General features: G+C 38.6%; 1 protein-coding gene across 1 annotated transcript; it reads left to right on the top strand.

Annotated features, from left to right (window-relative positions):
• Positions 1-10,635: 10,635 nt before the first annotated feature.
• Positions 10,636-11,009, top strand: A1O5_03658 (uncharacterized protein; the record flags this gene model as incomplete). Its single annotated transcript, XM_007744269.1, has 2 exons — positions 10,636-10,790; positions 10,841-11,009. The coding sequence occupies 2 exons, from the start codon at positions 10,636-10,638 to the stop codon at positions 11,007-11,009; spliced, it is 324 nt and encodes a 107-aa protein (XP_007742459.1).
• Between the last annotated feature and the right edge of the window lie 2,902 nt (positions 11,010-13,911).

Below are 13,911 nucleotides of genomic sequence, written 5' to 3' on the forward strand. Positions count from 1 at the left end.
ATAAGAGGGTCTATATATCCGTGACATTCGGCTCTATCTTAGGATTCGGAGGTAACATCGCTAACATCGCTGTCTTTGTTGTATAGTAGTTCTATAAGGGCGATTAAGTATTAATACCTATGAACCTCCTCTTCCGCTAAACGGTCGTCTTCAGTAGCTAACGGCTATCTTCGCCTTAGGCGGTATCTTCGCCGTTATATACTGCCTTCCTAGGTGGTTCCAAGTTATTAAGGACGCTTCTCCCATATACAGCGGAGTGATGAATATACTAACGTTTCTCTCCTAAATAGTCGGAACCTTACTCTCCGGTGGGATGGTGACTAAACTCGGCCACTTAAATATCTTTATCTACATCGATTATACCCTTATGGTCATCGGTATAGGCTTATATATAACTATTCACCCGTTAACCAGTTACGTAGGCTGAAAATCGTATTAGGGTTTACAAGGGCTCGGCTTTGATTTGATAAGCTAGATGCCCATCTTTGCTAATGTTCTCTTACATTCGCTAAAGGTCGATACACCAGATGTTAACACCTAGGCTCTGCTTTTCGCTGGGTCAAGGGAAGTTAGAAAGTTTGTGGCACCTAAACAGCTACCTCAGGTCCTGTACGCTTTTAATAAGGTAATCAATTTAATCTTTTATCTTTCTACTAGTACGTTCGTCGCCGCACTCCTTACGAGCCTAGAGATAGAGTGGATAAATGTGAAAGAAAAAATATAATGGTTGCTCCCGGCGAAGAAGAGCTGTAACTGATCGTTGGATAACGTAAACTTTGCTATTTGCCCAGTAATGAGCTACTCCTAGTATTGCCCCTAGAGAAATATATCTCTATAAGTCTATTGCAATAATTCTCTGCCCACGTCGCTTCGGTACTAAATTCTATCACCTTTCTATTTAAAATCTTTCACGACGTACAATATGACATTGAGAACGTCGAATCACTTAAGGTGCGTTCTAACTTTATCATAGGGAGTTCTCACTTAACATCGAGTCTACCTATTTTGTAGATATATATTCTCTGGAGACAGAGAACTTTTCTCTCTTTAGCTTTTATTACCCTATCAGGCTAAAAAGAAGCCTTAACCATGGTGCCATCAAAGTAAAAAAGGTGAAGACAACGAATAGAGTCTAAGGGTCTGATAGACTTATGAGCGGTTCGTATCTTCTATGTGTGCGATACCCCTGGAGTGTCACTGATCTAGAGGTCTCCAGATGTCTAAGGGATATTAGGACTAATAAAGTAACGATAGACATTGCTAGCAACCCTAGGAATTTGTCTACAAGGTTGTGAGTCTCCTGCACTCGTCTCGTGACTAGAGCTCCGAGGCGATGTGCTAGAAGAATTTGGAGGCTATAAATGAGAACTTCTTTGGTGTATTTCGACTGCTTAGGGCGTGAGACTTCTTCGGTTTGGCTGATACTCTTGTGTCCCGAAGATTCGTTCTTATAGAGTGGAACTCGAGCTTCGGGAACTTCGGCGGTTGGATTAATTTCGTCCGTAGGGTCTGTCTGCTCTATGACAATATCCGCATAACCCGGCGGAATTAAGTCGTACTCTATGAATGATGTATCTCCTATGTCTAAAGTTTCGTTTTCTTTTGTAGCTGCAGAATCATCTGGCGCTAGCGGAAAGCTTTCAACGAAATCCTGCATCTGGAAGTGGCAGACAAGGGTAAGAAGGAAGATTAGGAGAGGATAGATGACGACAATCTACGTAGGGGGATTCCGAGAGTCATTAAGCCAGTCAGGCACGCTCATTACTTATGGTATGCGGACTTAGCTAGATATATTCAACTGCCTTAATTAATGGGTCTGAGGAAATTCGGGAATTCAAAGTAATCATAAAAGTAGCAATTATTGTTGTTGAACCTCGATGATTTCTGTCCTAAATGATAGAAGGTTAGGACAAGGTGGGGGACTGTTGCTATAGCCTAATGTCCCGCTTCTGTAAAGGCCAGAGCTCCTCACCTCAGGCCGTACTGCCTCTTCTTGAAACGTACCCAACTACGCTAGAGCTGTTTAGCTTACCCAGCCCCGGTGATACGCCCAAGTCAGCCTTATCAACCTCTTGAAAGGGAACCGTAAGCGCCCAGGGGCTGTATTTTCCTTGCTACTTCCACCATCCCTGTGTGAAATACGCCAAGACGCTAGTAATTATGGCTATAAAAGCAGCCTCCCCGACCAGATAGATTAAGAATAGTTCAATATACTTTTACACTTCATTTCACAGTTGGTAGCAACGCCTATTCCATTAGTACGTAACCTTACAACTGGTTACGAACTTAAGGGAACGACGGCGAAGCCTCGAGGCGGTTGCCTCGAGGCTACGCTATCTATGATTCTCTAAACGATACTCTATAGAAGCGAAGCACTTCGTTCTATAACTTTAAAAAGTTAAGATTATAAACCCTCACGACCCCTAACTCTATAGTACGAGAACTTAAGTCGAAGAGAAGATAGAAGTATCGTCGTTCTCCGAAACTATTCCTTTTTTCTTCTTGATACGTTATTATCGGCGATTACTACTAATTCGAGAAGAACTTTCGCTTTCGTAAGCTCTCGTGACGTATTAAAAGTATACGAAAAGCTCACTTAGTGATGATAAGGAAGCTAGAAAATTAACTTTAATTATTAAAAAACCGTACACTAGAACGAAGACTAACTAAAAAGAAAAAAGCTTATATCTATCGAATTTAGTTACGAATTACCCGAGGGACCGTCGACTAATTAGAAACGATAACGCTATAGACCGAGGAATAAAATAATTACGTATAGTCACGATAACTAAAATTTTTACGAAAACCTACGAGACGTTACGGTACTCGGCGTTCGAAGGTCGAGGTTTAAGATAAGAAAAGAAAAATATTAAGAAATAAATATCTATATAAAGAATCACTTATCACTAAATATCTCGAATAATTACGAACGATTATAATTACTCGTAATTATAGACGATAATATCTAATCTACTTAATTCGACTAAGCTACTATCTTATAAATCTTAGCTTAGGCCTAAATTAATAATTAATCGTAAATAAATTATTTAGCTATGGTCTTAGAAAACCTCGTAATAATATAGAATAACGCCGATCAACGCGTATACCATGGCGACGAATCTAAACTAAAGAAGCCGAAACCGTACGACGAAGACCGCTCGAACGGTAAGCTTAACGATTACTTACGTAACCTCGTAAACTAGATTAACTTTTATAACGTTCGTAAATAATAAGCCGACGAACGAGAAAAAATTATATAGTTATTCTCTTATCTTACGAAGAAGATACATCGCCTCTTTAAAATCTATCGGCACTTCTTAACTATCTTTAACGTCTATTACGACTAGCTCCGACGAATCTTTAAGAACGTTAATAAATAATTACGCCTAAGGAATAAATAGAATGTAATAATTTAGAATAGTTAAGACGTTTATTAATACGTTACTAAACTCGTCTATATTAGCTTACGAATTATTCCGTCTAAGTTCAACGAGAATATTAAGAAGTAGTTTCGTACGGATCTTAACGTAGAATTACGACTAAAAATGATTAAGAACTTATAATACGACGTACTATTCTTAGAAGTATACGTAGCCTAGGTTAATCGATACTATTAGATCGAGGTCGCGAAACGCATTAAACATAGTAATACGATAAGATTCGAACTTACTCGCTACGCTTACACCGTATTCGGAAACCCTCGTAGAGGCACGCGGTAAGAGTCCTTCTTAAGCACTCGTTCTACGAAAAATATTAAGAAATAGCGAGTATAGTGTAAAGATAACGATATCTACTTTAAGTACGAATCCATAGAGCACTAAGTACGTAACCATATATAACGGAGCGAAAAGAATCGCTCGCCTAGTCGAACTATATATCCGCGTAAACGTACGCTTACGCCGACTTAAGAACGAAGTAGTAGCCGAAGCTTTGTAAGAAACCACGATCGAGATTCTTCGCGATCTCGCTCTAAAAGCCGTAAACTCTCTAAGATCGCGTTTTCGGGAAAAGACGTAGTTCGAAAATAACGGAAGTCATTTTAGAATAAACTCTTTTAAGTCTTCTAGACGAATATAAGAAATTACGATAATACGACCTTATATTCGCCATTAATATAATACGCTCCGAATAGATACCGATATACTTAATATAGAGAATAATTATAGAGCGGAGTATACCGTATAGAGTCCGTATTTTAATCGACTTCGGCGCCGACCGATAATATATCTTAAATATATTCGTTCGTAAAGCCTCGCTTATAGTCGAGAAACGAAATAACGATATAGACTAGATTAAAGTCGCGAACGGAGTATTCACTAAAGTACTCGGAAGTGTCTTAGTTACGCTACGAATAGAATAGTATAAATCTCGAATTATCGTATAAGTCCTCGACCTTTTAGATTTTAAGATTATTCTTAGATACGATTAACTACGACGAACTAATTTCGTAATCGACTAGATAAAGCTAGCTATTACGATATAAGATAAATTAAACGAGTATTATATACTATAATTACTTACGGTTTAACTATATATCTTAACGTAATTAGTCGTAACCGTCGTCGCTATTAAGAAAGTTAAGTAAGAGAAAGCTCTACGAATACTAAACTAATTCTACGTCGTTAGCGTAATATATACTATTTAAGCGAAACCTAACTAATCGTATACGTCTATAAAAGCTAACGTATCTTAATTAATATAGATCGATCCGCGCCTATAGAATCTCCTAAGTAAGTTTAACGAGATCTTCTAAGAGAAGATACCTACGTAACTATCGTCTACAAGGAATTACGAGTATAATATTAATACGGACGATACCGAATTAATTAACGTAAACGCTTACCTACTCTCCTTAATTTATATTAAGAAATAATTACGCTAGATTTAATAAATACTAAGATAAGATCTAATATGAGAATTAACGAGTTCTTAGAGTTTCCCGGTTCTCTTTATAAAAAAACTAAACGGTAAGTAACGAATATACGTAGACTTTAAAGTACTAAACACTATTACGAGGAAAAATAGTACTTCGCTTCCGCGAATTTAAGAATATCTTCTTCTTATCGGAAAAGCTTATATTCTCTCTAAACTCGATCTTATATAAGAATACTATTAGATAAGAGTAATTACGAAGAATCGTAAGAAGACGATCTTTAATACGAGAGAAGATAAGTTCGAATATATTGAAATACTATTTAGATTAACTAATGTCTTCGTAATATTTTAGATCTTAATAAATCATATTTTCCGACGCTTTTTAGATAAATTTCTTATCGTTTACTTAGACGATATTATAATCTTCTTCGATATAATTAAGAAATATTACGAATATCTTCGGCTTATTTTATAGACTCTTAAAGAAAATACTCTCTTCGTACGACCATCGAAATATATTATTACTACTAATAAGCTCGAATTCTATGAATTTATAGTTAAATTCGACTTTCGACGACTTATTATATTAAAGATTTAAGTAATTCTAAACTAACTACGCCCCACGAATATATACGAAGTACGATAATTTCTAGAAATCGTATAGTATTATCGCGAGATATTTCCCGTCTTTACGAGCGCTACTCTATTTCTCTTCGAGTTACTAAAAGAATCGAATAGTGAACTACGAAAGAAGCGATTCTAAAAAATTACGTAAATAGCTAAAGTCGAAGCCTTCTTTACGAGAATTAAAGAACTCACCGTATCTAAATCTATTTTAGCCTAGGTAAACATTATTAAAGACGGCTTCGAGATCGATATAGACGCGAGTAAATGAGCGATCGAGTACCGATTAGTATAATAGAATACGATTTATATCTTACTTTATTCGATCGCTTACGACGAAAAGAAGCTCTCTCCGGCCGAAATTAATTATTCTATATACGAGAAAGAATTACTAACTATTAAATATACGCTATAGATGTAGCGTATATATATTAACAATAGCTTTATAATTACGATTTAAATCGATTACGAGAGTCTTAAATACCTCGCGATAATAAAGAACCCGTTAAAAAGGCTTATAAGATAAATCGACGAATTCGGCGAATATACGCTAAATATTCGTTATCGAAAAGAGAAGAATAACACTATTCCGGACGCTATCTTCCGTCGACTAGATTAGATGAGCGAAGGCTCTCGGAATTAAGCGGTACGAGTCGCAGCGATTAGAATCGCGGATTTAGACGAAGACGAATAGACTAAATATATAGTTTAACTACTTAAATAAGATAGAGAACCTCTAGAAATCTTCTAAGAGCTTATTTACGTCTATAAATACGAGTTTACGACGAATAACGATAACTAGCTAATATATTAGTCGAAATAAAGATCTTCTCTCTATCTTCTCTATATATTTAGAGCTAATTTCGTAAAACGTATTTATATCGAATTCGATTATCTAGACTACCCGGGTTTAATAGAGGTCGTAACTAATCGCGACTAGTAATTATCGATCGAAAGAGATATTCGTAGCTTTATAAAATACTACTTAGTATATTAATACGCACAACGATAATGAACGAACTAAAAACGAGAACTTTTATAGATTCTATTAAGACGTAATCTAGATATATTCGATCGCTAAGCCGTGGACCTTATCGATATTCTTTTATAAACGTCCGTAGATAATCGATAAATCTTCATCGCCATCGAATATTTAACGAAATAATCTATTATCGTAGTCTTACTTAATACGAAGATCGAGATAGTAGCCCTTACACTATATAATTACGTTACGATAGTTTACGGACTAATATAAGAAATTCTCTTAGATAATAAGACGTAATTTATTAATTTTATTCTTAGAGTATACTTACGTCTACTTTAATTAAAACATCGCGTAACTAGCCCTTATTACCCCCGCACTAACGGAAAGATTAAGAACTTTAATAATATTCTTAAAACCGTATTAACGAAGTTACTAACTAATAAATCTACGATTCTCTAAGACTAATATCTATAATAGGCGATCTTCGTAATACGAATCCGCGTATACTCGAATATAAACTAGTCGCCGTATTACCTACTATACGAACGATAACCTCGTCTCCCGGGTAATCATAACGAATTACGACTATAAATAATTATCGAGGCTAACCGAGAGAATAGCTTAGAACGTATTAAACGAATATAGTACGCCCGAATAATCGCGAACGAACGACTAGTTAAGAAGGCGATTAAGATATAAAAGATTCGCGTAAATAGAGTTAAATCTTCGCTATTTATCGTAGACGACTAAGTCCTAGTATAAGCGGAAATCCGTATAAAGTTCGAAACTTAATAGTATAATCTATATAAAGTTATTAAAGCATTAGCTCTAGATACGTACGCGATCGTAGACTTATAAAGTAATATCGTAAAGATACTTATTAACGAATAACGACTTATAGCCGCGAACTACGACGATAACGAAATTAAGACTCTCTAAAATTTCTTAAAGATTTAAGAAGCTCTTCGAAAACGAAAAATCGAACTAACTAAATTATCGCCTAAAGTTATAGAGTTATTCGAGAAGAAGAACTTAAATATACTTAGTTACGACGAACTCTTTATAATAATAAAGAAGAAATAGCGCTAACTAGAACGAAAGTACGTTACTCTATCTTCGAAATAAATAGAATAAGAAATTACGAAAGAATACGCCGAGTTACGCATAGAAATAGCCGAAGCCCTAAAGAGCGATAAATAGTTCTTAGCTTTAGCGAAATCTTTTACGAAACTCGCCTAGAATACGCCTAGCGAAAAGTACGAACGAGTAATCGATATCGAGATCGACTTTATAAGAGACACACCGATAAAGAATATCGCTCTTACGGCTACTAACGAAGCTAACCTAAATAAAGATATAGAAATAATTTTATCTTCTATACCGAAGATCGTTAACTATAATAAGAATATTTCTATAAAGAACCCTCGAGAGAGAAACTCTTAATTAGTTACGGCTAATTACGAATCGTTACGACGAATATTAAGCTAGCACTAAGAATTAAAGACTACTATAGCGGAGAGAGTCCGCGGAAACTCTTACTCTCGGCCGGGTCTAAGAGAGCGCCCGGCTCGACGGTACCTCGGGTAGAAGCTATAGAAATTATAAAATAACTAGTAACGACGAGTAAAAACGTCGCGAAGATATAGACGAAGTATCTTTTCTTTATTATAATCTACGGCCCGCGCGAGCGGCAAAAATAATAGACTTATTATCTCTCTATACTCTCGTTACGACTAATTACGACGCTTTTAGCACTAAGGCGACTAAAATACGAATAGCTCTAAGCGTACTAGTAGATCGTAATAAAATCTATAGAGAGAAGAAATAGAGAGTATTTAAAAATAAAAAATTATTACGACTCGTTACGAATTATAACGACTTATAAACTTTCACGAGTCTTAGTCACCTTATTCTAACTAGTAAAAGATTTCGCCGAACGCCGTGTATAAAGAGTTACGACTCGTTACGAGCTATATATTATTAGCTACCCGTTAAAAAAGAGAAGATAAAAATCGTTAATTATTACTCGAAACTAGTCGTAACTTAACTTAATCTATTACTTACGACGGCTCGTAGACTCGCGACGCTTATTACGACGTAACGTAGTAGCGGAACTCTTATCGCGACTATTTATAATCGTAGTAAAATTCTTCTTATTACGACGTTTACGAGAGAAATTAGATATCTTATAAGTCTTCTTCTTCACCGCCTTAATCTTCTTATTCTTAGTGATTTTCTACGTCTCGGCGTCTAAGATTACTACGGTTAGTTACGAATAGTTACGACTAGAATGAATAAATATTATTTAGTTCTATTAAAGTATAATCTAGAGTCTTACTTTAAAATACGTAATACTTATATACTACGCTAAGTTAGTTATAAATAATTACGAAATAAAATAACTAACCACTATAATAAATTCCGGCGACCGAGCGATAAGTTTAGAAACGACCTAAATATTCCGTATATTTTATATAAACTAAAGTAAGATTAGCGCAAAACATCGTAATAACTCGTAACTACTTATTTTCATCGTTTACTACGCTCTTACGCTAAATAAGATAGGCTTCCTCGATATAAGCGCGTAGCTTTCGATCTAAAACCGATTAGAAATATTACGAGTAATTACGACTTCTCTTATTTATTACTTTTATTCGGCTTCTTAGTTATAAACTCTTAAGAATCGCGGAAGTCGACGCGAAGTTATTAATCTAAAAGAGTTTAGAAAGTTCGTAAGTTATCGTAATCTAAATATTCTTAGATACTTACTTTAAGAAACGTAGTATTACGCGACGCGCCCTAGACGTACGGACGGAGTATAGTAGAAGAAAATTACGACTAATTACGAACTAAATTAAAAAAAGAATAGAGTAATATAAAGAAAGAAGAGTTCGATACGATTACGACTTATCTAGAAGTATTAGAACGACTCTCGCTAAGACTTCTTATCTTCTTTACGATATTTATCGTAAACGGTCGTAACTTTCTTATAATTCACTCGAGAAAAGTTAAAAGTGAAGTAACGACGAGAACTAAGTGAAAAGAAAGTGAGGCTAATAGTGAGTAAAAAGTGAAATGACCCGGCTCGGTCCTCGTCGTAATCGGTCGTAACTTCCGTACGTATTAGGTCGTAACTATACGCACTAGGTCGAGTCTAGTGGGGGAAGAGTGTGAAATACGCTAAGACGCTGGTAATTATGACTATAAAAGCAGCCTCCCCGACTAGATAGATTAAGAATAGTCCAATACACTTTTACACTTCATTTCACACCTATAACTCTATTCTACAGTATCAGTATTACTGCGCGACAAAATCTACGGCTGCCGGCGTCTCAGCGGCTGTCTACAACTCCTACTTTAGCCTAGGCTTACGAGAGAACTCAATGCCCAAAATCCCTCTTGCTCTCTCAACACACACCCACTTGCGGCGACCAATCTCCACTAAATGTCTCTGAGCCTAGTTTAGACCACATCCCCATTAACCACGGACTCTCAGTCGTTGCTATCGCAGACTAAAAGCCTTCGGTAGCTTAGAAGAGGGCCAGGCAAGTGCTTTCGACCCCTAAAGCGCGCCTAGCTGAGTACGCCCGGCTAACCTGGCTCCTTAAGTACACTGTGTCAGTGATAGAGAGTATACATCTCTCCGATGGTAGCTCCTATATCTCACACTTAAATCTCACTAAGTAAAGCTATGCTCATCATAATATATCGTTCGACTCTATGAGCAATCTGTGTAAGTGATGCGGTTTAAACGGGTCCTCTATAAATACTCACCGAGGCTGAGCAGTGTTGCTATAAGTGTCTATCTTGTAGCTATGCTTATTAGGCACCTGGCCTCTTGGGTAACCGTAATGCCAGGGATCTATTCCCTAAATTCACTAGATATAGCTTTAAAAGCCGCCGTACTTCGATGCACCCACAACTTAAGACGTCTTTTTATCGCGACCGCTGGCGACGCGGCTTTAAGTCATCTTTGATGAAGACTCTCATCACAATGTCGAGGTGTATAAAGCTAGCATCGCTTAGAGATCACTAAACAAGCTACCTCGAGATAGACGACATAACTAGAAGAATAGAACTAAAATTCCACCAACTGAATCAAGATTTTAATTTCCTCTAATCTCTAGCCCCGTATAGATTTAGGTGAAGATATGGTATTCTTCATAATTTTTCTAGCTATAGTCACCTATCTGGTTTTCGGCACCGAAGCGTTTAAAGTTTCCTTTTATAAGAACATAAATTATGCTGAGGAATTTGTCCGTGCATGGATTGGAGGAGAGGGACAAGGCTGCCGGCAGAAATACGCGTAAGCACCTATGTAATCGAAGTTATAGATTGGACTCTAATACATTCTAGCGGCCTAGCTAAGGGAGTTGTTATTGAATCTACCGGCCCGGTCGATGATTCTACCACCGTACAATTTTATAGCTCAGAGGACTGCGCCCCAGAAACTAAAATTAGTCGAGCTGATGCCGGTTGCCTCACTATCGACCAAGACGTTATTGGGGCATATAAGTCGTTCTAGGTTGTGGCTAGCACCGTCCTAGGCCTTCCTTCTTCTAAACATCGCTCTTTTAACCAGCGACGATATCCTTTCTCGCATTCGTCTATCACTAGAGCGATCCCACCGACATCACAAATCTACCATGGAATGTAGCTATCATTCGAGGGCACCGATTATAAGCTGTGCTAAATACATGTCAACGTATATATAGGTATTCTACCCGATGAGTGGGACGACTCTATTTATATCATGAACGATATTGATTTAGCGCATTACGAGCTTTCCCGAAACCTCATTAACAGGGAAGTTGACGAGCGTGACTTGGTTGAGGCCTTATGTAATACATTCGCCATATATATTTCGGCCGCGAGAACGGGCGGCCCTATCCTCAAGGGTACCATCACTCCGTATTTCAACGCTGTGAAAACTGTTACGTAGGCCGGAGGAAAGAAGGTCCTTGACCTCTTAAAAAGCCCTTTCTTCACTTAAGTCGCAGTCGATAAGTTACGTCTCATTAACTTTCTTTCGTTCCCCCCAAAAGCTACGAGACCGGCTACTAACTATGAAGCACCCTAGATACCCTTGCTAAGCTAGTTCCCGGAGCTGTCGGAGGCGTCGTTTAAGCTGTTATAAGAGCCCAAGTATCAGGAAATACGAACAATACTGCAGCTTACTCTCGCGAGAACGACTAAATCGACGCTCTCATATTAATCGTGAATTCTTAAATATCGGCTCTGTCAGCGGCGTCGGTAAAGATAACGGCTCAGTAGAATGACGCTAAAGATAAGGTCTTTACTGTCACTATGACCGTTATGGTCTGCGGTGTAACTCTTAAATCGTCCGCCTACTGTGTTATAGGCGGGTTTTGCTCTTCCTAGAGGTGGCATCTAGCGTTATGGCTTTTATGTTTTAATAGTTAGTTTTGGCGTTTTAGATGGGTTGGCGCGTCTCCTAAGTAATAAGGCTAATGTTAGAGGTACTGTTGCTAAACTACATTTTGTCCTATCAATCGTATACTGAAGGGCGCCCTTATTTTGTACACTTACCGCTCGTTATGATGCTAGCTTTGTTTTCATTGATATTGTACGCTAATCGCCTTAACTGTCTAATAGAAACGTTAGATATGTTAGCGAGCCGCTGCTTATTAGAATAAGTAGAATAATATACTAATGTTTCGAAATAATTTCTTCGATTTTAAGTAAGGTAGACTCTATCTAATGCCTGGCCATTAAATCTATAATTTTAATTAGTCTTCTTAGAGAGTCCCCTCTCCTCGTCTTATTAGCTCGCTGACTTCTCTTTAAATCTCTGCTAACCGTCTAGCGCCCGGTTTATATTATAGTCTTTAATAAAGAAAGCTAGGAGAAACGTAATAAACGATAATGTACTTAAGATAAGAAATATCGTCCTCAGCGATCTTATATACGCTAACTGTAACTCCTGCTTTTACTCACTCTCTACCGGATCTCGGATGATCTGCACTAATGCGGCCGCATCCCGTGCTAACTCACCGGCCTGATCCGCAAAATGTCGACTGCCTTGTAAGTTCTTCTTCATTTAATTTTGGAAGACAACGTCGCCAACGGCGACGCCCACGGCCTGGCCGAATATGGGGAAGAAAGAGAAGGTAGAGACGGCGAAGGCTTAATCGGCATCGGAGCTTGTATGCCTAAGCCTACGCCTAAGACGGTGATTAGTGTAATCTAGGTAGGTACGCCGGTGTCGATGTCGAGTTGCACCATAAGGAAGACGCCAAAGGTGGTGAGGGCGAAGCCTAGCAAGATTACCTATCTATACTTGCCTATCTTGGTAACCAGGCAGCCGGTGATGATGGCAAGGGGCGCGACGATAAACGTGTCCGGGAAGAGCGTAACGTCGGCGATAATAGGTCGATAGCCCTAGACGGCTTCGAAGTAGAGAGGTAGGTAGTATTGTAACAGAGCACTTCAGAGTTCGGCGTACACGTGCAACAACGTATAGAGGTCTATCCAGCAGATCGGGAATCGAGAACGCGTTTCTGGTTAATACTGACAACAATATCACCAACACCACCCAGAGGGGCAGCGGCTAGGGCTACGAATGCCTAGCACAGCGGGAGCATCGAGGGACAGAACAGAACTAATAAAAACACTTAGAAATTAGGTAGACGGCGCTAAAAAGCCATAGAATTCATGATACTCTGCTCAAACTCATCGGCAAAATTTCCCGCGCGACCCTGAGAGCCCTGGGCTGCCCTGGGCTGTCAAGGTAAGTCTGCGTCTTACGCAGCCCATGAGACCGCTGGGCTCGCTGGGCTACTCTAAGAGAGCTCATAGGCTACTCTAAGAGAGCTCATAGGCTACTCTAAGAGAGCTCATAGGCTACTCTAAGAGAGCTCATAGGCTACTCTAAGAGGGCCCTAAGCTAATATTGTAATAGAGCACTTCAGGGTTTGGCGTGCACGTACAACAACGCACAGAGGCCTGTCCAGCAGATCGGGAATCGAGAACGCGTTTCTGGTTGATACTGACAAGACAGCACCACCAACACCACCCAGAGAGGTAGCGGCTAGAGCTACAAACACCTAGCACAGCGGGAGCATCGACGGACAGAACAGAACTGATAAAAAACACTTAGAAATTAGATAGACGGCGCTAAAAACCATGGAATTCATAATGCTCTGCTTAATCTTTAATAAATGACTCACTATCAGTACTGTAAACTGTTCTATACTCCCTTCTATCAGCCCATTTAGATTTAATATATTGTAACAGAGCACTTCAGGGTTTGGCGTGCACGTGTAACAACGCACAGAGGCCTATCTAGCAGATCGAGAATCGAGAACGCCTTTCTAGTTGATACTGATAAGACAACACCACTAACACCACCTAGAGGGGTAGCGGCTAGGGCTATAAACACCTAGCACAGCGGGAGCATCGACGGA

The sequence above is a fragment of the Cladophialophora psammophila genome (genome assembly GCF_000585535.1).
Source record: "Cladophialophora psammophila CBS 110553 chromosome Unknown aczJe-supercont1.4, whole genome shotgun sequence".
Classification (NCBI taxonomy): Eukaryota; Fungi; Ascomycota; class Eurotiomycetes; order Chaetothyriales; family Herpotrichiellaceae; genus Cladophialophora; species Cladophialophora psammophila.